At 33.8% G+C, this 27636-nt stretch overlaps 5 protein-coding genes across 15 annotated transcripts in view; 2 read left to right on the top strand and 3 right to left on the bottom strand.

Annotated features, from left to right (window-relative positions):
• Window positions 1-11: 11 nt before the first annotated feature.
• LOC126919559 (eukaryotic translation initiation factor 3 subunit E) lies at window positions 12-3351 on the bottom strand. Of its 2 annotated transcripts, none has more exons than XM_050728943.1 (9): window positions 3148-3351; window positions 2964-3080; window positions 2729-2890; window positions 2437-2559; window positions 2117-2349; window positions 1905-2022; window positions 1172-1383; window positions 821-1084; window positions 12-368 (listed from the first exon to the last, which is right to left on the bottom strand). In XM_050728943.1, the coding sequence occupies exons 1-8, from the start codon at window positions 3235-3237 to the stop codon at window positions 826-828; spliced, it is 1314 nt and encodes a 437-aa protein (XP_050584900.1). In that variant the 5' UTR covers window positions 3238-3351; the 3' UTR covers window positions 12-368; window positions 821-825. The 2 variants fall into 2 exon arrangements, with proteins under 2 accessions (XP_050584900.1, XP_050584899.1); XM_050728942.1 differs by having other exon boundaries at window positions 847-1084; window positions 3148-3349.
• Window positions 3352-3892: 541 nt separating this feature from the next.
• On the top strand, window positions 3893-6166 carry LOC126919560 (zinc finger CCCH domain-containing protein 15 homolog). The gene is made up of 7 exons (XM_050728945.1): window positions 3893-4087; window positions 4206-4413; window positions 4603-4841; window positions 4917-5120; window positions 5246-5420; window positions 5502-5699; window positions 5769-6166. Exons 1-7 carry the CDS (start codon window positions 3902-3904, stop codon window positions 5876-5878), a joined length of 1320 nt encoding a protein of 439 aa, XP_050584902.1. The 5' UTR covers window positions 3893-3901; the 3' UTR covers window positions 5879-6166.
• A 324-nt stretch (window positions 6167-6490) lies between these two features.
• On the bottom strand, window positions 6491-7801 carry LOC126919563 (dimethyladenosine transferase 1, mitochondrial). Its single transcript, XM_050728951.1, has 3 exons — window positions 7171-7801; window positions 6929-7082; window positions 6491-6774 (listed from the first exon to the last, which is right to left on the bottom strand). The coding sequence occupies exons 1-3, from the start codon at window positions 7799-7801 to the stop codon at window positions 6534-6536; spliced, it is 1026 nt and encodes a 341-aa protein (XP_050584908.1). The 3' UTR covers window positions 6491-6533.
• Window positions 7801-8781, bottom strand: LOC126919570 (cytochrome c oxidase assembly factor 3, mitochondrial). Of its 2 annotated transcripts, none has more exons than XM_050728963.1 (3): window positions 8685-8781; window positions 8249-8326; window positions 7801-8169 (listed from the first exon to the last, which is right to left on the bottom strand). In XM_050728963.1, the coding sequence occupies exons 2-3, from the start codon at window positions 8256-8258 to the stop codon at window positions 7877-7879; spliced, it is 303 nt and encodes a 100-aa protein (XP_050584920.1). In that variant the 5' UTR covers window positions 8259-8326; window positions 8685-8781; the 3' UTR covers window positions 7801-7876. The 2 variants fall into 2 exon arrangements, with proteins under 2 accessions (XP_050584920.1, XP_050584921.1); XM_050728964.1 differs by lacking the exon at window positions 8685-8781 and adding an exon at window positions 8447-8589.
• A 4977-nt stretch (window positions 8782-13758) lies between these two features.
• LOC126919547 (regulating synaptic membrane exocytosis protein 1) overlaps window positions 13759-27636 on the top strand; it is a 151740-nt gene continuing 137862 nt past the window's right edge. For 3 of the 9 annotated variants that reach the window (XR_007711691.1, XM_050728916.1, XM_050728917.1), the window contains exon 1: window positions 13779-14352. The gene's annotated coding sequence lies outside the window, so the exon portion shown is untranslated. Of the gene's footprint in view, window positions 14353-27636 lie in introns of all 9 variants that reach the window. The other 6 variants (XR_007711692.1, XM_050728911.1, XM_050728913.1 and 3 more) reach the window with 5 other exon arrangements.

Raw genomic sequence — 27636 nt, 5'->3', positions numbered from 1 at the left:
GATACATTAAAAAGAATTACTGAATTATATTTCTTTTTAACACGTTTCTTATAATGAAATGTGCCGATACATATTACAAACAGTACAATGGTTTTTATGTTGTAATGTACACACGTATATTTATACAATGTTCCTACAAATATATTTTTATTCATTCAATTTAATTTTTTTAAGAAAAATGTATGAATATAAATATATTCGTTTTACATTAGAACTCTGGCTTCGGCTTACATGCATAGAATTGAATTATGTCGCTCCGCGCGTTTCGCTTTTAGGTTGGGGTTGAATTAAACAATTGGATGTTTTTAAACAATGTCCCTGCATATTACATCATGATGTCATAAGTCCAGATTCCACGAGATTTGGTACTGCAAAAAATAAAACAGTTTGCTATAATGTGTACAAGAAAAAGAAAACGAATTACATTTAGGGAGCGAAAATTTTGTTATGCTTTTGATTTATGCATATATGAATGATTTGATGAATGGATAATACCTTGAATATTGTATAGGATACGATTCAATTACAGTGTATTCTTAGTATAATAGCTTAATTTGAAAAAAATTAATGAATAATATGCCTCTCCTTTTATTCTCATTATATGAAAGTGAAGTGTATATTATATAATAATGTAATTGTTAAGAAAGCAATTATGTAATAATTAAAAAAATTTAGTAAAAAAGGAATGAATATTTAAGAATATTTATATGTAAAGTGTGATTTCTTGATGGAGAGAGTCATAATCATTTTGAGTTAATCAGGTGACTGAAAAGAGCGAAAAAATACTGATGTATGAAAAATGATTATGAATGATACTGACCTTAGTTAGTTCCACACTATACTTACAGGGTCTTGATTCTTAGCTTTTAGTTTCCGTTCAATTAAATTTTCTAATGCTTCACTACGAACACTTAAAGTTTCAATTTTCTCGACTAATTGTTGATATGGAGATGCGGGTTGTCCACCCATTACAACATGCCCTAATTTGCTGTCTATTTTGGCATCTAGTCGTGCGTTACGAATTAGATTAACGATCCAACATTCTGCTACATCTGCTTTCATATTAAGCTTTTCTGCAAGCATTCTGTAATATAAAAGTGTATTAATGAATTATGAAAATATATTCCAATATTTCAATGTACATAATTAAAAACATAAAATTATTATATACCCAATACTTATACATTGATGTATTCTACAAAATGTTTCGAAGATCATTAAACGTGCGTTCTCTACAAATTCGCTCAGTAACGCAATTAAGAAAAAGTCATTAAATACAACTGTTTGACATTCTTGTAGTTTTTGTCTTGCTCCATCAAAATCAAAATTGACATATAAATGTTCTAGGAATTCTGTGATGGGGTCACGATACGTATAAGATTCCTGTAAAGAATAAACAGTAATTAATAAGTCTTAAGATTATGTGTAATTTAAAAATATTTGGTAAATATTCACGAAAAGAGAGCCATTTATAATTTCGATAATTTTGAAATATATTGTAAATCTTAGCATATTGAACAATTTTTTCTTATGCATGTAACCGGCGATCAGGCTTAGTATTTGAGTTATATGCAAAAATATCCGGTCGCTCGGCTTTGTTTTTTAAGCTGAGTTGGATTACCATGTAGTAATATTATTCCGATAACCGGGAATAAATATAAACAATACTGAGCAACCGAATTGATATTACTATGTACTAACCCAAATCAGCTTGAAAAGTAGGGCAGGACAACCGGATATTTTTGCATATAAATCGAAAACTGAAACAAACCGCTGGTTATATGTACAGGGAAAAGTTGTTCGAAATGTCGAGCTTTACAACATATTGCAAAATTAACAAAATCAGAAATTGCTCCTTCTTTGTGGATATTTACCAAATATTTTAATAAGGAATTACTACAAACCTGCTGTATTACTTTTACAAGATCTTTTAAGATAGATCGTCTGGAACGATTAACGATGACAGCAGCTGCTAAATATCTCAATATATGAGGACACATTGTCTGAATTGCATTTAGGTAACTGTAAAACAACAAATGAGCATTATTTTATATCCTTTATCATACTTAAAGTGCATTATGTTAGTAATACAATACTTATAAAAATATTCACATACTGTGGTCTATAAAGAAACATTTCTACGATTAAATCTCTGCCTTTCACGTGATTAAAAAATACAAATAAACTCCAATGAATAAGCCATGTTCTTTGTTGTAGTACTTGAAGAGAATTTCCTATGACATTGCTATCAATGTATTCTCTTAATTTGTTTACATCCTCTAATGCAGTTTCCCAATTTTGCACTAGAATTTCTGATGCCAGTTTGCCCCAAAGTACATTTAAATAATTCTAAAAATTACAAATGTCTACTTCATTATCTTAAAAATAATATAAATTAATCTATTTGTATCAAACAATTAATTATTATATCAGTACCTTATCAGTCGGTGGCATTATAAGCATATAAAAATATAAATATGATGTAGAAACAGAATAATTGCCACATTCATAACGATATTTTGCTAGTTTCACGAAACTATCCATCATTTCCACTCTAAACTATAAAAAGATAATATATGTAAATTAAGATAAATTTGATAAAATATATAAGAGATACATAAATACTATACATAAAAACTTGATAGAAAAATGTTTTTTAATATTTTTTATGTTAATTTGTTAGATTTATACAAAAATAAGATACCGTATGTGGTTTCATTTCACTTACCTCAGATTCTTGAGTAAGATAATTGTTCAATGCTTTAGAATCTCGCATGTTTTCCATTTTCTTCATAACTTCTTCATTATTCATAAGTTGTACAACAACAGACACATTATTTTGTAAAATACCGAGTTCTTGTAGTACATCTGCACGACGAGCTTTCAATTCCTACAATTTGAAGTTCTAAATTATGCTTGTTATTTATAAACATATAATTATCACTTATTAAATTTATTTGTACCTCTGGCACTTCTAAGTTAGGATAAAGCTGTTTCCGAATGTCAATTGTATAATCTATCATATTTGTTTTGCTAAGAATATCGAGCTTAGCTTGAAGTAATTCGTCCTCATCGTAAATCTACGAAGCACAAGTGTATTATAACCAAACTGTCTAAAACAACAATATTCTTTTTTTTTTATTATACCTGTTTTGCAGATAGGAATTCCAAAAGTGGAAAAACTAAATGCCGGTCAAGATATTGACCTATACGTGATGTTAAATCGAATTTCGCCATTTCGTTTCTTAAAGAAAATCGGATTAAAGCGATTCTAACCACAATCTACGGGTAAGAAGGGAATTGAACACGCTTCACGTTAACGTCGAAGAACATAGAATATACTGAGCGGAAAGATTTAACCCAACAAATGGATTGCGTTATACGTACTATGATTTGTCAAATGATGTATTATAACATATTACATATCTTTAATTATTTTATATTAATATAATATTTCTAACATCATTGTTAAACAAATAAGTAAAGGAATATGTAATATTCTATTCGATTTTTAATTTATGCTATAAAGTACTTATTATGAAATGATCAAAAGGTAAGTGGAGTTAGATACAATAATAACATTTATAGATACATTTTTAACATAGTTTTATTATACAATTTTATTATGAGTCTAATACTACACTATATCAACGCTTTATATTTTTATAAATAATAATTAAATGATGATGTATTATAATTACTACTTATGTTTGATGAGGTCGAAATTTCGAATTAAAAAGAATATTTCGAAAATAAAATTTATGGATAAATATATTTATATAAGAGATCTTGCTGAATAAAAAAGTTTAATGTGTCCAGTCCGTTTATTATCGTTCACACTTTCTTATATATAGAATATGTATTTTATGGTCCATTTCGTGTTACTACTACATTTACATTTATGGATGTATACGTATATGAATTGTTCCATGATTCAGAAGTAAATTTCTGTACATTTGTATCTTCTGTTATTAAATTTTCTATATTTGCCATCCGTAAATACAGAAAAGCGAATGAAATGCCACCCAAAAAGGCACCTGCTCCCAGTAAGAAAGCGGAGCAGAAGAAGAAGGAGAAAGTTATTGAGGTATTTAAATACGAACATTTATAACCTTAAAATACCATATTCTTTATTTTAAATATGTATATGTACTGAGATTTGTTACTCGTCATATTTTTCACTTAAATATTAATTTTTCTTCTAGGATAAGACTTTTGGTATAAAGAACAAGAAAGGTGCCAAACAACAGAAATTTATTCAGCAAGTAGAGAAGCAGGTAAAATCAGGTGGTGTTAATTCACGGAAATTAGAAGATCCTAATATTAAAAAACTTGAAAAAGAAAAAAAATTAAAGGAGCAGAAAGAATTAGCTCTCATATTTAAACCTGTCCAAACACAAAAAATAGATAAAGGTATTAACTGAGTAAGGTTATTGCAGCACTTAGTTAAAAGATATAATACAATTATCAAGAATTATTTGAATATATTACATTAGCATAAGTTCTAATTTTCACAGTTATTTTATCATTTTATTATTTTTATTTTATTATAGATAAATAAAAAAAAACATAACAAAATAATAATTATTTATTTTTTTGCAGGAACTGATCCTAAATCAGTAGTATGTGCATTCTTTAAACAAGGACAATGTACAAAAGGTGATAAATGCAAATTTTCTCACGATTTAAGTATAGAAAGAAAAGCAGAAAAACGTTCATTATACTGTGATATGAGAGATGATGATAAAGAAACTGATACTATGGATAAATGGGATGAAGATAAATTGAAAGAAGTTGTTGAAAAGAAGCATGGCAGTGGTAATCGTCCAACTACAGATATTGTACGCTCAACTTCATAATATTTTGCTACTAGTTTTTTTGAAAAATGAGAAAGTAAATAATATGTTTAATTTTAGATTTGTAAACATTTCCTAGAAGCAGTTGAAAAATCAAAATATGGTTGGTTTTGGGAATGTCCATCGGGGCAAAAATGTATCTACAGGCATGCATTACCACCAGGTTTTGTCCTTAAGAAAGATAAAAAGAAAGAAGATAAAAAAGATGAAATTTCTTTAGAAGATTTAATTGAAACAGAAAGAGCCAATTTGGGAGCAAATCAAGTATGAATATATTTTAATAATTATAAAACAATATAATATAAGCTTTTATATTTATATTTCATAAATATTTTTAGTATTTAATATATTTTCTTAAAATGTATAATTTGTTTGACATTTTTTGGCAGACTAAAATAACATTAGAGACATTTTTGGCATGGAAAAAGAGAAAACTAAAAGAAAAGAAAGAGCAAGCACTGAAAGATGAAGAAAAAAGACGAAACGATTACAAAGCTGGACGTCAAGTTGGTATTTCTGGCAGAGAAATGTTCTACTTTAATCCTGAGCTTGCAGCTGGAGATGGTATTTTTCTTTATTGTTTTATATCCTACATATTTTATGCTCTTAGCATATGTATAAAATTTATTTTGAAAATATTTTTAGGCATTGACGATGGAGACGAAGCAATATCTAGTTATGTCCGCGAGGAAGATGAGACTGAAGAGAAAGTAGAATATAGAGAACTTGATATGGACAGACTCGCACTTGAAGCTAGTGAAATTGATACTTCTGGAATAACTGTAGCTGGTGCAGATCGGTTGAAAAATAATAAGGATATAAATAACGAAAGCGGCTCCACTGGTTTGTAGAAAATATATTCAATGTTTTAAAATAATATTTTGAGATTAATAGCTTATATTATTATGGCAGTTACTGTTGGTGAAGGTGCAGCTGCATTAGCAATTAATGAAAACCTATTTAAAGAGGAAGATTTAGAAGGCTTAGAAGAAGAATTAGAAGATTTAGATTTAGAAGAGTGATTCAAATATCATGTTCAAATTCTTCCTTTTATTCAGTGTCTTCTGTATCTTTATAATATATGTATTATTAAAATATTATACATACATTTACTAGTTCAAAATGTAATGTATCTTGTATATTATTACTTACATCTTATACTCTATTTTCAAGCAATATACATACACATAATGTAATGTAAAGAGCTGGTCTCGTGCAAATTACTTGAAATTGAAATTAATGTATTTTAATGTAATTATGATTTTTAATTTTTTACGATAAAAAATATAATCGAATTCTTTATTATTGCATTCATAAGTCATTTAGTGTTTCTATGAGAAAAGGATATTAGTTGGAAAATATATAAAATTGTTACAATCGTGGAAGTATTTAAAATAATAGTTGTTAAATTACTTTTAATAACGTAATTGCGGATTTAAAATTGATAGGTTAACCTGGTAAAATTAAAATTTAATGTGATAACGAGGCTGGCAAATGAGACAGATCAATTTTCAAAAATATTTACACGTACAGCAGTATAAATATTAAATAATTTATAAATTCTTTTGATTTATTAAAACATTCACGATATATGTGAATAAAAGTAAACATAAAAAAGTATAGCAAAAATAAAATTATGGTTATTTATGTTTATTTTACAAGATTTCAAGACAAATTTTAGTCTGTACATTCCACGACTTCTATATCCTTTGTATCAGATAATGATACTATGCGGCGTGATGCACGATATTCATAAAAACTTATTTCTGGGTGCTTTTCTAATAAATATTTATATGCACTAACAAGTTTATCAATATCCTCTACTGTAAGCTGCATTGGTCTTGTTTGTGGATCCAAATCAGAAAGTTTATACATCATTTGTCCGAATTCCTTCCGATATTCTAGAGGAAATAATGTTCTGAAATGTATATAGAAATTTCAGAATTATATTACTGAATTCTGTAATTCTTTTCATTACTCTTATAACTACTTTTTATCAATATGAAAAGGATAAGTAATATATAAAGGATAAATGTTGAATGTAAAAATATTTTTCGGTGATCTTTACTTACTCAATACCTCGTACACTGTATTTTTGACGAAAACTAAAAATGTGTCGTGTAACTTTCTCAAAAATTGTAAATTCGTGTTTTGTACGTGGAATAGTTAAAGGTACAAATGTTACAACACCAACATCAACGTCCGGTTTAGGAACAAAGGAACTACCTATTTTTAGCAAAAATAAGTGTATTAAATTTTTTATGAACAAAAAATGTAAAAATTAAACAACCTAAAAAGATCTAAAATAATATACCTGGTATAATAAAATGTAATATTGGTTTTGTCCAAGCTTGTGCCATTACAGATAATCTACATCTTTGTGAATCTGATGGTTGAGCTACTAATCGTTCAGCAACTTCTTTTTGAAATGTTAATGTCATTCTAGTTCTTCCAAATTCCCAAGGACCAGTTTTTTCACAAACTGCATGTAGCCACTTTATTATCAAAGGCGTTGATATATTAAATGGTAAATTACCAATTAATCTAATCCTTGGACTTTTATCTGTCCAAGCTTTTGTTTCAGTTCGTGGGAGAACATTAGTCATGTTAAATCTCATTATATCATCAAAAATAATTTCCATGTTACCATTAACTGCTGCAAAAGCATCTGCCAACATTTCTAACGTCGGCTCAAATCTTTTGTCTTTTTCCACAACAATTACTTTATTTGGTTGATGCTTTAAAATAGATCGAGTTAATCCACCAGGACCAGGACCAACTTCTAATACATGACAATCAGAGAGATTTCCTGTTTTTCTTATTATTTTATCTGACAAATTTTGATCTAAGATAAAGTTTTGAGAAAGCTGTTTCATTGCATGCAATCTATACATTCTTAACAAATCTTTCATACTTGGTAAAGGTGGTAACCTTAGAGTTGCCATTGTTCTTTTTTTTATTCGTATTTAGATAATATGTAGGTAAGAGTAATGTTTCATATGATACAAATACAAATAATTTTAAGCGACGTTAGTTTTTGAACTAGATTTTTCAATTATTTTTTCAGGTTCATATAGATCATTTAAAAATGTTTCCTGTTTTACAGCATATATGGTATACAGATAAATTCCTAAAGATAAACCAGCTAGAGCAAAACCTGCTTTCGCACACTTGTTACGTCTTTTTGTATATTGGGATGCTCTTAGAACAGCTGCTTCTTCTGCTTGTTTCATATATATTATATCACTATATTTTAATTTATTTTTATCTCTTTCAAGATCTAATTTTGGCATGAAGTCACTATCTTTCTGATCTGTAACAAAACTAATATAAATAAATAGAAAATTTGATGAAATTAATGAAAATTAATGTAACACTTAACAAATATTCACCAGATTGCATTGTATAAATTTCTCCTTTTTTTGATAAACGATTACACTACTGTGGTTATTATTTTCGTGTTTCTGTTTCTGTTAAAAGAAATGATTACATAATTATAAAACACAACTTCACATAACCTTTATCAGCTCAGCCTAACTTTATAAAATTACTATACTGATGTAATATATATAAATTCTGTATTCACTCACAAAATTATAGCAGTACTTTCATCTTAATTAATAACAAAATATCTTATATGTAATTTCTTTTGTGGAAACTTTGTAAAAGTTATGATATAATACAGTTTTTTTTAACTTAAACATTTTTCAATACTATTTATTATATATATTTGAAAAAATATAGAATTATATATAATATATATTTTTTTTACAGAAACTCAATAATCACATTTACAGAATATATCATATCTGAATTTTTTTCACTTACCCTCGATCATTTGGTTTATTTCAAGTTTCAACGCATGCGTGCTGAGTGTGTGTGTGTGTGTGTGTTGCGTGTTCAGCACACGCGCGCGCGCGTGTATTGAAGGCTTATTTAAGATAATACAAAACAGGATTATGTTAGAAAACATTTTTTTAAAATACTAGCTTGATTATTAGTTACTAATACGAATACAAAATATAGAAATATACAGAAAGCATAAATTTAATTGATTCATTTCTATTAGTATGCATACATGCCGTAATGTCTCTACTGTAATATATACACAACATGTACGTATGTAAATATTTACATTGCCAAAATGTTATAAGAAAAATGATGTTTTCTTTATTTAATATTTTTGATTATGAAAAATTATAGATTTCTGTTGATGATATAATAATTAACATAAAAATAGTCTTCCAAAGAATAAGTTGTAAAATGTCCAGGAGGCTAAATGTTATTTTAATATATTTGGAAAACATTCATATGAATAATTTAACATATATAGTTGATACTTGTTTACATTGCTAAATTAATTTTTCGTTTTCGCATATTTTACTTTTCACGAAAGAAATTATCCGGTACAAAATTTATCGTACTATAGCTTTATCTGTTTGGACCTAAGGCGCTTCGCCGAGAGATTCTCGTGTAATCACATAGTTACTTCAATTTCCTTGATAATCCTTTCGCATTACTGTTACGAATTACTGTCGGCACCAGTTTCACGACAGCAAACTTGCATCTATGATAATCAGAATTCGCGATTTGTATAACTTCTTCTGATTTACTTCAAAACATTGATTATTTGCAAAGTATACATATTATCTGATGAATTTAATTTTACTTTATATGTTTAACCATATCTTAAAATAAAATTAAAAGGGAATGAATGTATGTTGACTAGAATTAATGCATTTTTAATTAGGATATTATAATATATAAGTTATATTCGCGTATAAAAATATGCATCGACGAATATATTTTTATGATTTTGATGAATATTATCAAATCAATGATAAAAATTAGTAATTTCAGTTAAGTTAATATTAAATTATAATTGCATTTATTCAATATTAATATACACCACGAATATTCCCTGCTGTATTATTGATTTTTCCATTGTACTTTCCGAAGATCACAAATTTCATTAATTTTTACATATTTTATTAATGGGGTATAAGTCTTAAAATATTGAAATATCGTTCAATACTTTACCTAAATATTTTCGTGCGATTATGTTTCAGCATATTTTAGGCTTAACTAAGTATTTTTCTTTCTATGTAGTTATACCTATTAATTTTTGTACACGATTATTCGACAACCTTAAAATGAAGTTTCAAGTATTTATATTATTTAGCAGAAATTATACTATTATTTTCTTTTTATAGCATATTTAACAGTAATACGTAATGCTGCGAATGTGTTAACTAAACTGCTTATTATTAGCTATGTTAGTTATGCATTAAATATAGCAATACAATGGATGTTAATATATCTTCTAAATTATAAATACTCATATAGTTACAAAATGTTTCAAATGCTTTTAAATGCTTTTAAATTTACAGGACCATAATAAATAAATATCTGTTATTTTCCCTTCACTTTAACAACAAATTTTTGCTACGTTATTGATTTAATGTTTCAAACTAAAAATTTGTGTTTTTCGAAAGGTAGTTTGCTAATATTAATAATAGTAATATGTCGTATCTAATCAAATCCAAAATTTGCCATTTCGATTCCATATACGTCATACGTCAATTGCATGTTTTTAAATCGATTAGTTGATTACGTAATTCATACCTAATCAGTTGGCTACCTAATTACACGTTGAACGCTATTGAAATAATCAATAATCGGTAACGCAATTCGGTTTAAATAAATGATGACGACACAAAAATGAATTACAAAATCAATATGTTAGAAACGTTTAAGTACGAGATTATAGCGAAGCGGCGAGTAGTGATGCGAGATCTGAAACAGTTTGAATCTCTATCATGTATGCGGCAACAAATTTGAATCACTTCGAATAGGATTCGAATCTTAAAACTCGTAGAACTCGTATCCATTGAGTCTTGAATCATAATTCGAATTTCCCATCGCTACATGTCGCCATCCTTGCCACTCGTCGCTTCTACCATATTCGTAACTTAATAAAAATTATATAAAATGAAATAAAATAAAACAAGATAAACAATTTGCAAGAGGATAAAGCTGCGATCGAAAAGTTTTCAACAAAAAAAAAAAAGAATTCATTGCACGCTAAACTACCAATTACGAACTATCAATTATTAATAAATTAAGTATTTAGGTACTAATTATTTATTAGCTACAGCGCTAATTACGACGTAATTAGTACCTAATTGTCGAAACTGAAGTTGGGGCATTATTAGCGGATTTTAAAATGGCTGTGGATGAGGCAGTGAATTAGGTATTCAAGAGACAGCTTCATAAGCTGCCACACGATGTTCGTGCATTGCGTTTTTTAAAGAGAACCTCAGGCAGTTGTGAGAAGATCTGCGACCCAGCTCGACAATGCAAGATAAGGGAATGCCCGTGGGATCTTCTAGACGTGCTTGCGAGAATGACTCACGGGTATACCATGGGTATAGTGCTGAAGTCTGATACTGCTTGGAAAGATCTCCTCGGACTATAGTGTCAGTTTATTCTGTATACATCTCTAATAAGATAGACACGTAAGTACGATGATCTTCAATGTGTTGCCTAAAACAGATTTTTAAGCGGATCTGATATGAATTTTAGATAGCCGAGTGTAGAGAATTTTAAATTGACTTACGTGTGTTCAAAGTGGTGCAAATGGAAAGAAAGTATACAATTTTAATCAAAAGCACAATCGTCTTTCGATTTTACAAAAATAATTTGACAATCCTTAATTAGAGAGAAGAGGAGGATCTGCAGAAGATCATTCTACATGTGAAAATAAGTAAAAAATGAAGAATGAAATTTTTTCGCTTTTATTTTATTGTTATATTTAACTTTCTATCCTATTGTACATATAAAGTTCTTTAGAAGAATTCTGAAGAGAATCGCTTCTTTAATTATTAAGTACGCTAAACAATCTGATTTGTTTGAACGACAACAATATAAGTGATAATGCTTATTGGATGTTGTACAATTTTTATAAGATATAATGATATTAATCTGATTTAAGATAACAAGTAACGCGAAGAAAAGTTTCATTTCTTCAAACTTCAGTCAAAATTCGATTCCAGAAACAAGTCAGCAAGATTGATAGAATAGGAGTAAATTTCATAACACGTACTAAATATTAAAACGAAATCTTCGAGATTCGATCTGCAACAGATTACCCTACATAAGGTATATATTTTTTCTCGAACAAAATGCACAGCCTGTTAGATCGAGTAAAATGAAATTTCCGGAAGTGCGGGCCATGTAGTCGCTAGTCTGATGAAACCTGAATATTTGATAACGTTGCATTACGTTAACAGCGTCGCTTATCTATTTTAATGGATTGTAAGGTAAATTGAAACATCCGACTGTGCCGACAAAACCCGCTGCACGGTATGTTGAAGCTTGTATTAATAGTAATTTTTCGATCCCGTGGCAAAACACTCGCGACCGCATGGGGCAAAAACCAACAAAAAAGTAGAAAAAAGAAAAAGCGAAAAATTGAAAGTCAAGGGGAACAAAGCGTTTTTCACGCGTACCTTTTCTCTCCGCAATGAAAAACCGTCGCGTGTGTCAGCTGTTTACATAAAATTGATCGATATATCGCGCAGGGGAGAAACGTTTCGATTTTTCTGGGTATAGGAAACGCATCAGTTTACAAAGCGGGTCGCCAACGATCTCCGCGTATAATACAATCGTGAGCTTTTATTTTCGACGAGCAACAAGCACTGTTTCTGAAAATTCTATTTTGTGCGTCGTTTTTCACGTTACCTGCAGCCGGCTCCATTGCTCGAATTTTCCAACCAATTGATCCCTTAGATGCAGGCTTTTGTCTCCTGTCCTATCCGTATCTATTGTCCTCTCGTTCGTTTTTCGAGGACCTACAGAGAAAAGAGCGAAGAAGTCAATTTCGAAGTAACGACAACAGCAGAGACGAAGATGCATCAAAGCGCGAACAGCTTCCTTTTCGTGTCATCAATTTTTTCGTTATTAGAAGCTAGGGGAAAGTTTGACGGGAATATCGATAAAGTGGAACCGTGAATTTAGGTTAAGCCTTCGTTAGGAAATTTTATTTCGAGGGGTGAAAGCGAATCGATCGATGGATAATAGTCTCGTACGTTAATCGACGTTGCGATATATTTCTGCATCTTAAAATCATCTTTTATCCTTTATCGAGCAGAGTCTGCCAGAGAAATGCGCAATTTTCTTTTTCTAATATTTCGATGCGTCTTTGCGTCACGTAGCTTCTCGTTTGAACGAACTGTTTTTCTGTGTTCTCATAGAAACGACCGAACCGGTACTAGGGGGGTTACGAGTTTCTGCTCCTTCTTTTTCAAGCTCCTCCGACTCGACGTTAAGAGAGAAAGTTTCGAACGATCCCTCGGAATCGCGATTGTCTGTCCGTGGAGGACGCGGATCTCATTTCAACCCCCGTGCGTTCCGTCCACGTGCGTGAAAATGCGCGCGAATAGGGAAGGTGCGCCTCGTCGTTGGATCCCTTGGGTCCTCCTGAGGATATTCCACCTGGTCGACAGTCTTTTTCCCTTCTCCTATCCGGGAGAGAAGGACGAGCTTGCGCCTTGAGCTGAGGTTCGCGGTGGGACGTGAGAACGGCAAGAAAGAGAAAGATAGAGCGAGGACGAGGGACATAGAGGCATCGTGTTCAGAGAGAGAGTTTAGAGTCTGCGAGTCGAAGTCACGGCTGACAGAACCGTATTGAGAACGAGAGGAAACGGCATTGAAGGGGATTGAAGGAGCGAAAAGGACGATAGTTGAGGAGGAGAGTAAAGAGGGAAGAGGGTAAAAGGAGTATGAAAAGGGGCGAGAGGTAGCGTATAGAATAGACGAGCTTTTTCGGCAGGCGCGTTCGAAGTGGCGGGGGTTGGCGAAACGGGGGTGTAAGGAGAGCGCCAGGCAGAAGACAGGAGAGGCAGGAGAGCCGGGAGAGACGGGAATCGGAGGGGCGAGTGGTTCGCTCGGTGGGAGAAACAGGAGACCCGGGCAGTGCAAGCCGGGCAGCCTGCCCGACGATATCGTCGCTCTAGATATAACGGTGATTCTATTTTTTTGTTTGTCTATTCTCCGTCAAGTTGGTCGCTCGCCGCGAGTTTTTCTTTGCGCGTCTAATAAAGCGGGCATGCGCGCTGTCGCTTTTTCCAGCCACAGAGAACCGCGTACAGGCACACCTTGTACTTAGAACTTGACACATACCTATAAATACACATATATACATACGCGTACACACAGGTATACACGTACATCAGGTACACGCAACGCGTGAACATACGTGTCCGCGCGCACACATTAACCACGCATAGACACTAAAGCCAACTACGGGAAACAGAGAGTAAAGAAATACACTATTTGTTAAAAATACACGTATCGCTACTTAAGTGGCCACGTACGTTTGTAGAATATACGGGAGCACGTGTATCCATCCGGAGGGGCAGCTGAACGCGAGAGCGCGGCTGAAAGAACGCACGCATTTCCCCGCTCGGAAGCTTCCGCAGCTTTCAAGTAACAGGTTGGTCATTCCGGCTCTTCTCTTAAAACCGCTTTCGCGCGTTTCCATCGACCTCTCGAGTCGCGGTTACTTTCACCGTCTCATCTCTCTATGCTTCCTTATCGTGTACTTCAAATCGATGTCAAATCATCGACGTACATTTCACGCGTTCCAACGTGAATCCAACAAATCGGTTCCCCTCGTTACAGGAGAGATGATAATACGTATTCGCTCTCGGTTCACGTTTCGATCAGACGATACGCTCGATCCATAAAGTGGACTAGAAACCGTTCAACGGAATAGAAATGTTTCCGTCTGGTATAATTGGAAATGGTTCGCCTAATTGGTTGCCGTTGATGTGTTTTTCATCGTGGCCGATCCCTGAATAGCCGAACCGATGACACTGGTAATTAATTGGCCGAGGGTTCTTTCGTCTTTTAAACCTTCATACTTCGATTCTACGGCATGTGTGGTTTTCCGTGGGAAACGAGCCACGCATGCAAACGTAATTTCGAGATGGTTTTGATCCTGTTTTAATCGACTAATTTCCGCTCCTATTTCCCCGATTCCCCAGGAACGTTCCATTCTGTCGACGATCTCTTGTGCTTTTCGCCCCTTATCACGCGGTTGCCTTCGCCTCGGGTGTACATTGATCGAATGTTCGCCGAACAAAAAGAACAGCTGCTTGTTAATTACTTTTCAACGATTCTCATGGTTTCGCGATTGCATGGCGATCTTATCGTTCGGATTCGTTGGTCGCGCTAATCTGCGAACGAGAGTAAGATGGAACGTTGCGAGAGAAAGCGAAATTGCATATTTTATTTTTAATGTTAACACTAGATACATTTGCGAGCGCCGTGACGCGCGCATTGATTGCACGCGACGCGTGTAACAGGTCGTGTTAGCAAACACAATCGAATAAATTAACAATCCAGCTCGCAGATACGGGCTTTCTGTACATTTTGTTTGACAGCATTTAATGTTCGTAATATCGCTAAATGAAACGTATGTCGCCCCATTTCTAGTTCATTTGAAATAGCTAACGAAGTATACTCATAATCATAAATTGGACATTCGTTAGTGTTTAATTTAATTTTTATAAAAATGGTTTTGCCATAAGATCTTTAAAGCGTAACATAGTTTAATTCTATTGTTTTATAATACAAACGATTAACGAACGTCAACTTTATTTTGTAAGTACAACTTATCTATTCTCATTCTAAATGTACTAGTTGTAAGTGTCCGCTGATTTGGACAGAAGCGTATCTGATGATGTTCTCTTAAAGTATTTACGTGATTTCAAACAATTTTTCGTTTGATAAGTGATACTCGACAAGTTGCACAATTATACTTTTAGCAAAGTAGAGTATTTTTTGGATTCAAAATCCGATAGTAATGAAAATTTCACGATGTAAACGGATATGCTTTTTAATATATAAAAAGTGTTATATAATTATTATAAAATATTGGTTAAAATGAGTATGTAAGCGTAGTGAATATGTTGTTGAAAAGAGATGATTCCTGAATTTACGTACACTTTTAGTACGTAGGTAAAATGAAGATAATCTATAGCAACATGAACACACATCTATACACGATCTATCGTTTTGGTGGTATATATTTTTCGTTGACCCACATTCACTTCTTGTTTTATGAAACCGAAGAATTATTAAAGATCGCATAGGATTCTTTTTTATCATCTGAATTCGTTTATTCAGATAATTTGTTAAAAACTAAACACTTGTTTCGTTAAAGAGCGGTACTTATGCTTCTACCAAGGCAAAATTTGCATCGTCGTATCTGATTCAGTTTTAGCGGAGAAATAATAATCGACTGATACAGACAATAAACAAATACTACTATTTTCTTTGAAATAATAGTATTATTATAATTTATAAAATTGTAAATTTCTAGATCGTTTCTTCAAAATAATTATATATCTAAATATGAAGGCAATATTAGCGAAATAACTGTAATTACTTTTCTATCTATCAGTTTTACATATTTCTGTCATACCCATATTTTCATTTCAATGTGCTCAATTGTTCTTTCAATTTTACCTAATAAAGTATCAGAAAGTGAACGTGTGGCACTGGAAGGAAGCTTTTTGTTATCAATTAATGTCTACTCGTTCAAAAATTATATTTCACTGTAATTCCTCGAATTACATAATTTTACCTTCTATTTTCCATATATTTTCCATATGTTACCATGTATTTTTTCATCGGAGAAACACGCAAGAAGTTACATGGATTAATTAATTAACGAACGTCGCGGCAATTTTCCCCACGGATTTTCTTCGATTTTATCGTCGACGAAATCGCGTGCTGAGTTCGCGCGCTAGGTCTGCTAGCTTTCTTGATGGCAATTTTCCTACATCTTATCGTCACGTACGAAAGTTTACGGCGGATCAGGTTGTGTTAAGATTAAGTTTTTCGTTCGAATTTTCCGAAGGGATTTATACTCGATCCAATTTTGATTTTCGACGCAATGCTTCTGCAAGCGCTTACGATGTTATCTATCGATCGATCTGTTCGTAAAATCGCGAATTCATGACAATTTCGTCGATCTTCAGTCCTCCTGTAATTACATTTCTTATTAAACATTGGTAGCTATATTCCCCATTGATTGTGTATTTTTCCTATATCGATAAACATGTTTGCAGTTCACATTTTAACAGTTGATCGTGATAAAAGTGAATATCTCTTTGTGATTTTTATCGTGATTATTCCATTATTTTATTTATGACCTTCCGAGGCGAACAATTCTCGAATAAGTGCGAATTATTTTTATATTTGATAAATTTGGCTATGTGTGTGAGAGAACTCTATAATCGAATAAGTGGACGAGTGATTAAGAAGCTAAGATTAACTGAAGTTTTATGAAAGTTTGATGCATTCGTGAAAATAACGAAGAACGTCGAAGAAAGCTTATATAGTACAATCTAATTATTTCTGAAACTTGCAAAGCGAACTGCGAAACGTCTACTATGAAGGAAATAAATGATCTGGACAATTCCACGAATAAACATGAGAATTTAGTCACGAACAGTATTAATGTTATTATAAATTTAAGATATATAACGTGCTCCTAAATGAAATTTAAAAAACCGCTAAGAGTAACGTTGAACAAGAATATTGCATTATATAAATTAAGATATTGCATGTAGATTAAGAAAATAATCATTGAAAATTTTATACGGAAAAGTTCATGTGGAATCTAAGAATCAGTTACAACGTTCTTTAAGTTTGATGGAATTACAAGTTTACTTTTTTTCTATTTCAGCAATGATACATCATGTATCGTGTCGTTTCGGACAAACAACTAATTTTACTTGCTTATCTCATCGATCATAATAACCCACCTCTCTGCCTCTCAGTCCATTGTATCAAACTATTAAAATGCATATTCTCTTTATACGTAACTTCGATGCTCGTAACTATACCTATTGAAAGGATATTAAACAAAGAACAGTCGTGTATAAAGAAAATAGAAAATCCTGCAATTACGCAATCGTCGAACACTGTGTTTACGCGTTAAAACGCATTCTTCGAGTGGTTGAAAGAACCGAGTCAAGTGATCCAGTTCAGGTCTTTGTTCTTTTCTTTTTCATTCTCGAAGCGTACGGTTAACGAGCCGTTGAAAAGTAGGATGGAAATGTGGTTGGCGTAAGAGATTAGTCGGACACTCGTGCCGAGACTGGTCGTTTTCTATGTCGCGACGGCGCAGCGGATATGTAACGGAGTTGCTGAGTAACTTGGACTTTACAATCTCGAAAACGCAAATTAATCCGTGCCCGGAGTTTCGCTCGGAAGCAAAGCAAACGCTCAGTCGCATGGTTTCCTTTGTATTTCGCGGAATTTGCTCGCCTTTGCTCCTTAGTTCGCGAGTGTACACGCTTCCGGGCCCGTTCCTTCTACACCTTGGTCGTTTCTTTCGTCGGGAATCGCGACGTAAACCATGAACGTTTCTATTGTTCCGAGCGATTCTTCCAAGATCGTTTAGTATCGACGACAGCACGCTGAAAGGAAGCAAGGAATCTCGTACGTATTCGCACCTCGACCCATCTCACCCTTCTTTAATAACACGGTTGCCTGTGGACGACGTCCCTTCCCTCTCGCCTTTTCCTTTCCGTTTCTCTCGCATGAGGAATACTAGCTCCGCCAAGAAACTTACGACCCTCTGTCCCCGTCCTCTTTCTCACTTCTCTTTCTCACATCTTCCCGGCAATATCGCGATTCTGTGTGGCGGACAGATCGTTCGTGAGCTTCTTCGGAATCCATCCCGTACCTTAAGACCAGGTTCTCGCGTGGGAGGACCTGAATAGGATCTCTCGTATTTTATTTTTTAGCTGGCTGAAGTATATTTTTAGCTTGCTCAGTGATCGGTAGCTTGACATTTGACCGGGCGCGTAGGCTTTTCTTTGAACTTTCTACGGAACGCGTCGAGTCAGATAACTTTCCATGCCTGTTACCCTTGAAAGGCTTTAATTAATGGAGCAACTATTTCGCAAGATTTAAGATGTTACAGAGGGTAAATAGATTGGTAAAGAAGGGACGAGGAGCTCGATTTGGCCGAATCGCGCGATACTCTCGCGTAATTCTTAGTTTCTGCGCCAAGTCGTTACGATCCTTCGTGAAGAATTAACGTTGCCGCGGAAATTTATCGTACGATTTGTTCCATGCTTGTGTTCCCCCATTTTATCTATCCACGTGGAAATCGGAGCGAACGAGCGTTTGCTCAAGCCCTGGTAAATTGCAAGGTATATTTTACACGCGTTTCATCAAACTCATGTTACTGTTACGTTTTCAAGTCGCTCGTGTCGCGGATCGTGAATGAACGTTTATGATAAACGTCTAAACGTCGGACAAATATTTTTGTTCGCCAACTTGTGAAACAGGCCGAAGGCTACGCGCAGCAGAGTATGCTTTACGGCGAAAGAAAATGTTTGCGGAAGAGGGGAAATATATCGGTTATGCTTTGTCAAGGGTAAAACAAAATGGATAAATTATAAAAATAAACAGATAAGACGGACGCAGTTGAGAGACTCGGTGGAAAAGTGGTGCAAGTGTATCTTTCTTTAGAAACGAAAGAAGCACGGGTAACGATGTTATAAGATCTATATTTATTTAAAGGATTTCAGAATGAATTTCCAAGCCTTTACGAATGCGTATAATAATGAGTATTTCAAGTTTGAAAACGTATAGAGATTCCCGTTACAGTTTAACTTTATGTATGGCATTTTCAAATTAAAGATCTTGTCATGTGTTCCAACTTTTCCTTCAGTTCTTTAATTGTATCTGAATACGATAGAGGTTCATGTATTTATCCAACTTTTCTAAATTGGAATTTGATTTTTTAAACAGGAATTAAAGATTATTTATTAACACTTTATAGCTTATAAATTATCCATATATTTATATATTTTCAATTTATATATCCAATTGTTCGTCAGTGTGGTTAGTGTATTTTATTATCGTAAAATAGTTACCCGCTTTGAATGTGAATTGCTAGCTTTCCTTAATTCGATTAAATCTACATATTTAGCCTTTTGCCTATAAGCGAATGAAATTCAAATTACAGGTAACGAATTTTCATTCTACAAAATCAAGGTATTCGTTCTCGTTGTTGGTAAAATATTAAAATCTTTTACTTTTAACCTCGCGAGCACTTGAAAGGAACGCCTCTGGGAATCTCGAGATGTTTAAAAGGATAACAAAAAGAAGCATAGTTCATACAGTAGAATTAACTTGTATCGTTAACGTGATTTTGCGAGATAATTGGGATACTCCGACGCATAATTCTGTTCGAGTCTCGTAAATATCTTGAAAAGCTTTTTCACAAATTGAGCTACAATTACTTAGTTCCGATACACGTCAAGCTTCCACGGTGATTGGCCGGATTTTTAAAACGATTTAAAGTTAGACTTTAATGTCCGATAATGTAATACCTTGACGTGATGACAGATTGACATTTTCTCATTTTCGTAAATTAACGCAAGTTACAGTATTGCTCTCGAACGCCCGTTCCACGTATAAACTTGAAAGCGCGTGACAATGTCGATGCAGTTGACATATTGACATCTTAACGCATTGATATCATGATATTTTAGCACTGGATATGGTATCACCTTTGGTGTCAAGTGTGTTCGTCGGTCGGACGAAAAATCGCAACGAAATTACTATACTACCAACTACGCGTACGAAACTAAAAAAATCTCCCGTTTAAATTCGTTATAAATAAAAGCGTTTTATTTGGAGATTAATTTTGTTTATGTATATATATTTTTAGCTATTTGATTTGCATTATCGAAATATTCAAATTATTCTCCGAGAGGACTGATATTAACGAGAGCCACAGTGAATCATGTATCGGTCAGAGGTTTCTCAATGAGAATCCTGTCCTTTTGGAAAACGATTCCGACGTTCCGTTGGTAGATACAACAGAGTCAACAGACATCCGAGAAAACGTCAGTACATCGGTAGTATCAGTAGTATCCGATCCATAGTTCCTGATATCCGATATCACTTTGCTATTCAACTACTTGCTTTCTTCGATGCACGTTGTATCGTTGATTTTCTTTCCAAAGGGTTTTGCGATATTGGGAAACTAACGATTGGTTTAATAAACTGTGCATTTGTTATTGAATCTATTATTTCCGATAAGGACTGTATCGTCGAATGATTCTGGTGTTTCGATAAAGCTAAAATCTAAGAATCCTATTTTTATAATATGTTACAGTGTTCACGTAATATCAGAATTATTTTACCAAAGAATCTGGAAATTGTCAATAGTATCAAAGACAAATCGAAGAGACTTTTTCCAGTAATGAATTTTTATTAATGGATTACGACGCATATCTAGTAATTCAGAGAGGATAAAAGCGAAATATCTACAAAGAAACTGATTCATTGCTATTCGAGGATTAGAAAACATTGAACGTCTGTCAATTGTTCCAACCGAATAATACAGTACATTACAGCGTGTACGATTAAAGATACTTGTGTCCGATATTTTATTTCGCTCACTGCAAGTTCATTCAGAAAATATTTCACAAGATGTACGTATTGGATTGCAGGGCAATCCAATAACCGAGAAATTTACAGATGCACGCTCGAAAATTCACAACACCGAAATAAGGATTTGTTTCAGATACATAAAACTGTTCTTCATATTTGGAGTGATAAAACGCCATCGATAATTTATTAACAATTTATTATACGCTTTTCATTGACCGCTACAATGAACATTGTTCAGTTCAAGAAATATCTTCCAATGTTTGTAGGAGTTTCGTATTCGCCGACTATATCTAGTAGAAGGGGAATCAAGAGAACGAAATAAAGCGTTCGAATAATCGAAACTCTCGAGGTAATGTTTCATAAAATCATGTGTGAAATATTGCTGTTTCTTTGAAATATTCTGTTTCGCGGGATACTATGTATGTTGCACTTTATATCGTGAATACATTTATCGTTCACGTTCCATTTCACGTTCCACTGCGAATGGTTATTCGAACGCAAAATCGGTTCATCTGAAACACATGCAACGAATTTTTCTTTTTTAACGTAAGGCTTTTATTTTTTCGTACAGTATTCATTCTATTAAACATACATATTTTTAATCCAATAGAAATCGCTATCATACGTGTATACATAGATGCATAAATACATACATACATACATTCATACATACATAAATACATACATTCATACATACATGCATTCATACATACATACTTTACGACTTGTATTGTATAATTTTTCGACTTGTATCGTGTAATTTTGTAGGGTTAACGACCAATCGGCTTTCTTTCTCGTTAACGATTCTTCATGAATATTTCAACGAGCTTCTTGGGGAATTGCCGTTATAATTTTCCACAGTGGTGTGTATCACCTTACTTACTTATTGCAGGAAGGTCATCGGTTGGCCTAGTTCCTTGGTGGCGGCCACGCGATCTGCTGAACATCCTCTCTCATCCATTTTCTCTCGTTCTGTTTCGTATCTTCCCCTGACGCGTCTTGCCCCTCTTGTTTCACGGTTCATGTAGTATTACTTCTACTTACTACTACTTTCAGGATAATAGTAATAATAAACAGAATGAACTGAGAGATCTTGCAGCTTGCTAACACGAGGAATTGCTCGACCTTGAAATCCTGTAAGCTTTGATTTCGAAATGCTGATCTTACGCTTGTTTATGAGCACTGTTTACGATATCGCAAGTTTATTCCTGTTAAGCTCGATAGTGAATTATAGTCTATACTTGTAGAAATAGTATAAGCATTAGTGTGATATTATACGTAAAGCAAGCGATATAAAATCCGATGATATCGTTTAATTATATCGATCTGTTTAATCAATCTGTTTTTTATACTACTAAACTTTTATTTTCTCACCTATTTTTTAAGACCTTTGATCATCGGCATGGTATAATCTAATCTCTCTTGTAAATGTCAATCGATGAGTAGTTAGCATAAGTTTGATATTCCATCGGATTATTATTCTTCATGTAGTGAGACCTCCGATATCGGAGTTGATAGAGGGACATGATCGTTCGGATTAGGGTGTTTTTACATAAAGAAACTAATTATTTATTATCAGGAGTAATATCGTTACTAACGATAGCAAAGAACAATTTTTCTATTAAATCGGATAAACACGTATTAAGTTGCTTTGAATTGTATCCTATTTGTGGCTTAGACCACTTAAATGATCTTTTCCTAATACCGTAAATGCTTCGAAGAGGGAATGCCTTCAACAATAGGTTTACGTACATTTTTACGACTTTTGCAACACCGTGACCGTTTTCTAGCTTTTGAAGTATCTCTCGTTCCGTTTTAACTGTTAGTATCTATTATACGTTTTCTTCTTGATGCCATTTTATAAACGGTATTAACACATATAATACCATTTTCATATTATAGCAACAAAGGAAATATATATTGTTAACAGAACGTTCAGATATCTGAATAAAAAAGAATCTTTCAATGAAGATTGATATAACGATAGGTAGTTCATATAATTATGCTAACATGTACAGGATGAGTTATTTCTTTAATTTCTTCCAAATAATTATTCGGGAATTCAAATGTTCGTGTAACTAAATTAACTGAATATCCTATAGTAAATGTCCGTAATAATGAAGTTTCTAATTATCTTGAAATCTATCAGCCATGGATATACTATACTTCAATTCAGTTTCTCCCAATGATAGTCAATTAACGAGTCGATACACCGTCATCTGCGTGCACACGACGTCTGAAATGATTGCAGGAAGCAACGCAACAACGTAATTGGCCGCGTATCGATATCACGATACAAATCAGCACCGGCTGTTATCGTGATCGGTTGTCGACGGCAGAACAACAATTTCGCCGAGTGATTACTCGATCGGAAAAGCTGCTCGAGGATCTTCTCTCTTTCTCGGCCATTGAAGGATACGGTGGTCGATAGAAAAACGCGCTTGCGTTTCCTATTTCTCCGGAATATGAGCGTGAACATGATGATCGGTTGACCCAGTTTCCTCCGGTTTGAACATCAGTTTCGGATTCGTTGGAAATTAGGCTGTGAAGAACAGCGAAGAGGATGTTCACCGAAGCTAACGACTGCAGCAAACCAAACAGCCGCGCGTTGGAATTGTGTCGATTCTTTCTCGAGAAAGTTTCCCGCAGCCACGCGAGACGACCAGTTTTAATTTTGAAACGAAACGTCACGAGTGAACTTTTTAGAAGACTGGTGTATAAGAAGGGAAAAAATCGCTGGAAAATCTTCGCTCGTTTTCTCGTTTCGTTCGAAGAAAGTTTCGTTTTTTTAGAACGCGTTCAGTTCTACGAAGGTTGCAGAAGTTTCGCGTGCTCGACGTTTTCCAAGTCTCGACCGATGGATTTTTCGTGTTTATGTTCGCTGTATTGGTCTTTAATGCGTTCGCGATCTGGGCAAATTGAACTGTAATTACGTTTTCAATGATGCACGTGGCTTTCTTATTACGGAATTACACAAATCGATGTTCTACTTTTTTCCTTGCGGTCGGATGAATTGTGGAAATTAAAGCCTATACAAATGTCTGTTTTTTGGACGTGTGGTAACCGCACGGTGTCGGAATAGCAATTTCGACATCGATAATTTTCCCGCATACGGTATATCATGCGTATCTTCGTTCTCCAGCGTGTAGCGCAAAAGGAAAGAAACGAACGAGCGTATTAATGAAAAATAAAAAAGCGAACTTGTGGTATGGTGGTAGAGAGAGAGATTACCCTTTATGTTAAAAATCCGTGACCGCCTCTGTGCGGTTTTCCGATGGCGAACGAAACGTTTGAAACATAGCTAGAAAGTATTCATAGAAATTTTCGTCACTGCAAAGAAGAGAAGAATTCTATATTCAAACGAACAGAGAAGAATAAAATCCGCGAATATCGTTCACGGTGTGCTTCAATCTGTGTTCCGCATTACCTAATGCCACGAACACAAGCATAACTTGAGATTTACGACGAGATCGTTTAAGTAGCCAAGTGTACGAAATTTTAGTTTCTGTCCGATTAAATGCAGTTCTACCGGTTGAATCGGCTTATCTAAACACGAACCTCTATGATATGAATGTAAAGCCGCGAACAGCAGAGAAAAATTAACGAATTCCTATTATGTCTTCTAATTACCTAAAACATTTAGCGTCGGTTTTCTTAAAATCAAAGTATCCTATGAAATAACGTTATTCTATGTTTTCTTCTTATTTTTATAAAGGAATCGCTCCAAGTCTTCTTGTACATATTATTCGATCAGATTCTGTGTAAAACCACTAACAGAGCTCCTCCGTCTGAGTAACAAGTGCCATTTTATTAGGAGTCCACGCGCGCGCCGTTAAATCTCTTTTACTCTGTCTGTTCGCCTTTTGCGCTGCTTTCCTGGCCGTCGTGAAAACACATCCCTTCACCGCCTTGAAAACTTATATATGTATATACATGTATGTATACATGTATATATACATGTGTGTATATATATATATATATACACATACATACATGTATATATGCGTCTTTTCTCGATCATAAGTCACATAGTAGGGGCGAAGGGAGAGTTGCGTAAAGGAAGGTAAGCAGAAGCCGCGGCGTTTCGCTCAGTCAGATCGACGTAAAAGTAGAGAGCTCTTGATGGTATCAAAGGAGCCATTATGCGTTTTCGTGTATTCGCTGCATCGAATATCCCCGGGCCCTTTAATGTTCCTTAGACGAAACTTTCTACGACGTCGATATGCTTGGCTGCAATGAAAATGTGCGGATGATCTTTATATCGCCGCTTCCCGTTTTATTGGAATAAATTTATCGGTGGTACTTTGGCTGCGGTATCGGTGCCGTTTTACTGTTATATTGATTGCTACTGGTTCTCTTTGAATATTACTTTCTACGGTGACATTCATAACGAAGAGGCAAGGGTATCTAATTGTTAAAGAAAGAAGGCTTTGATTCCACGCAATGAAAAGTATCATCGGTTAAAAAATATTACGTACGATTAGCCTTCGTTAAATATATGATACTCTGGGAAAAAAGTATTCTTAACAAAAAGTTATCTTTATATCTCATTTTCTTTATGATACCATTCGAGTTTCATCAGGGGTTCCTTTCATACCGCTAATAACAAAGAGGATAATTAGGCGCCCTGTTGTGAATGATACCTACTATATCTCGCGTAGTCGATCTAATATCATGGACAGGGGCGAAACAAAACGAAAGGTCCAATTAAACTAAATGCTCGTAAAGAGTAGACTTAGTTTAGCGGAGTTTTATGTATTTATAGGAAATTTGAAGGCGTGCAGGTGTATGTAACGCACGTAAAGTACAAAAATTAAGTAGGCGGAATTAATCTGTGCTTAGGTTTCGTTCTTTTAATTATATTAATAAAAGTGCGAATTTGTATAAAAATTCGCAGTCTATTTACAGCGAATATAAAAACCATCATTTACTTTTTCTATAAACAAATAACATGGGGTTCGTTTTTTAATAGTCTCGTAACATGTACCAGTTTTGCGAAATAGCTGGTACTTCCTAATTAAATTTCATGTTCCGTATTCGCTGATCAAAAGACTCCAAAGCGTACTCTCTTTGATGCAATAAAACTAATAAGCGTTCTGTAAATTTCTTTAATATTCTATATATATCTATATATATACATCTCCTTGTTCCGTGGTCCTTGGGTGACGCAACAAGTCTTAAAGGATCAGAAAGAACTTCGTTTCAAAGAAACGTTTCTCGAACTTTGACATTTGAACAATTACATTCGATTAGCAATAAGTTTAGTATAATTGCAAGCCCTATAATCATAGAAGAATGCAATATTCTCGATAACGATTTAAGATTCGTTGTATAATCGCATCTTCCTCGCTTACTCTGCTTTCACAATTTTCCTCTATTTTTAATGAATTTTTTTCTCGCATCAAATATAAGGGAATTCTTTGTAAAATTATGCAAAGGAATAGACTTATATATTACGCTTATTCCTATGTCTATTTAAAAAAATGTTGCGAGCATTTGACAATCATTTTTCGCTGTACCTGAGTGTACAGCAAAGTACAGTAATAGGTCATCACTTTTCATTACTAGCTGTTTTTTATTATTGCTATTAATAGATATGATTGCTTCGTCTGTCTTCGCTATCGTTATCAACAATTTATACCGAATAATTGGCAAGTACACTTGAATTTCACGTTACGCAATGTTACATACGAAACGAAATGTTTGTGCTCAGTATTTTCGACTTATCGACAAGTTGATCTATATCGGCTTTTCTGACACACACAACATCGAGCGATAGAAAACCTTAGAACGGTTCAGTCTATGTTTCATCATCGCCTGTGTACGTCTCTCTTTATCGCGATGCAACGCGAGCATAAAGTTCATGAAATATCTGAAACCCGATGCGCACCGCATTGATTGGTAAAACGAAAAAGAACGTCCGGGTTTTGAACGTTTTCAAGCATCATCTATTGGCGGAGAAAACAATGCTCGATGAAGGTAAAAGTGCAATTCGTGGTGTGACGAACACATGAAACAAAAAATGTAATTAAATACTTTGTCTTATAGAAGTCGGGAGTATGAAATAATTTCACATTTTCTGGAAACGTGGTTATTATTAATTCACTCGTTCCTGAAACATTTACATGTTTCTGTCGTCAAAAGATAACTACACGCTTGTGCAAAATGCAAGAAGAGAAGGTGTAAAAAGTATGCAGAATTCACGTAATACGCAAAGCAAGGAAAAACCGAAGCACAAGCACGCATTTGCATTTGATCTTGTTACGACCCTTGAATCTTTATTTTC

The sequence above is a fragment of the Bombus affinis genome, chromosome 8, assembly GCF_024516045.1.
Source record: "Bombus affinis isolate iyBomAffi1 chromosome 8, iyBomAffi1.2, whole genome shotgun sequence".
NCBI classification, from domain to species: Eukaryota; Metazoa; Arthropoda; class Insecta; order Hymenoptera; family Apidae; genus Bombus; species Bombus affinis.
Note: the sequence above shows the minus strand (reverse complement) of the source record. Positions and strands in the feature narration are given on the sequence as shown.

Coding starts and splice junctions, on each gene's coding strand:
- LOC126919560 (XM_050728945.1), top strand. CDS start 3,902: ATGGATGTATACGTATATGAATTGTTCCATGATTCAGAAGTAAATTTC. Junction 4,088..4,205: donor AGAAGGAGAAAGTTATTGAG/GTATTTAAATAC, acceptor TTTTTCTTCTAG/GATAAGACTTTTGGTATAAA. Junction 5,421..5,501: donor TGAGCTTGCAGCTGGAGATG/GTATTTTTCTTT, acceptor AAATATTTTTAG/GCATTGACGATGGAGACGAA.
- LOC126919559 (XM_050728942.1), bottom strand. CDS start 3,237: ATGGCGAAATTCGATTTAACATCACGTATAGGTCAATATCTTGACCGG. Junction 3,081..3,147: donor AATTCCTATCTGCAAAACAG/GTATAATAAAAA, acceptor TGTGCTTCGTAG/ATTTACGATGAGGACGAATT. Junction 2,891..2,963: donor CTAACTTAGAAGTGCCAGAG/GTACAAATAAAT, acceptor TTCAAATTGTAG/GAATTGAAAGCTCGTCGTGC.
- LOC126919563 (XM_050728951.1), bottom strand. CDS start 7,801: ATGGCAACTCTAAGGTTACCACCTTTACCAAGTATGAAAGATTTGTTA. Junction 7,083..7,170: donor ATTACATTTTATTATACCAG/GTATATTATTTT, acceptor TGCTAAAAATAG/GTAGTTCCTTTGTTCCTAAA. Junction 6,775..6,928: donor TACAGTGTACGAGGTATTGA/GTAAGTAAAGAT, acceptor TATACATTTCAG/AACATTATTTCCTCTAGAAT.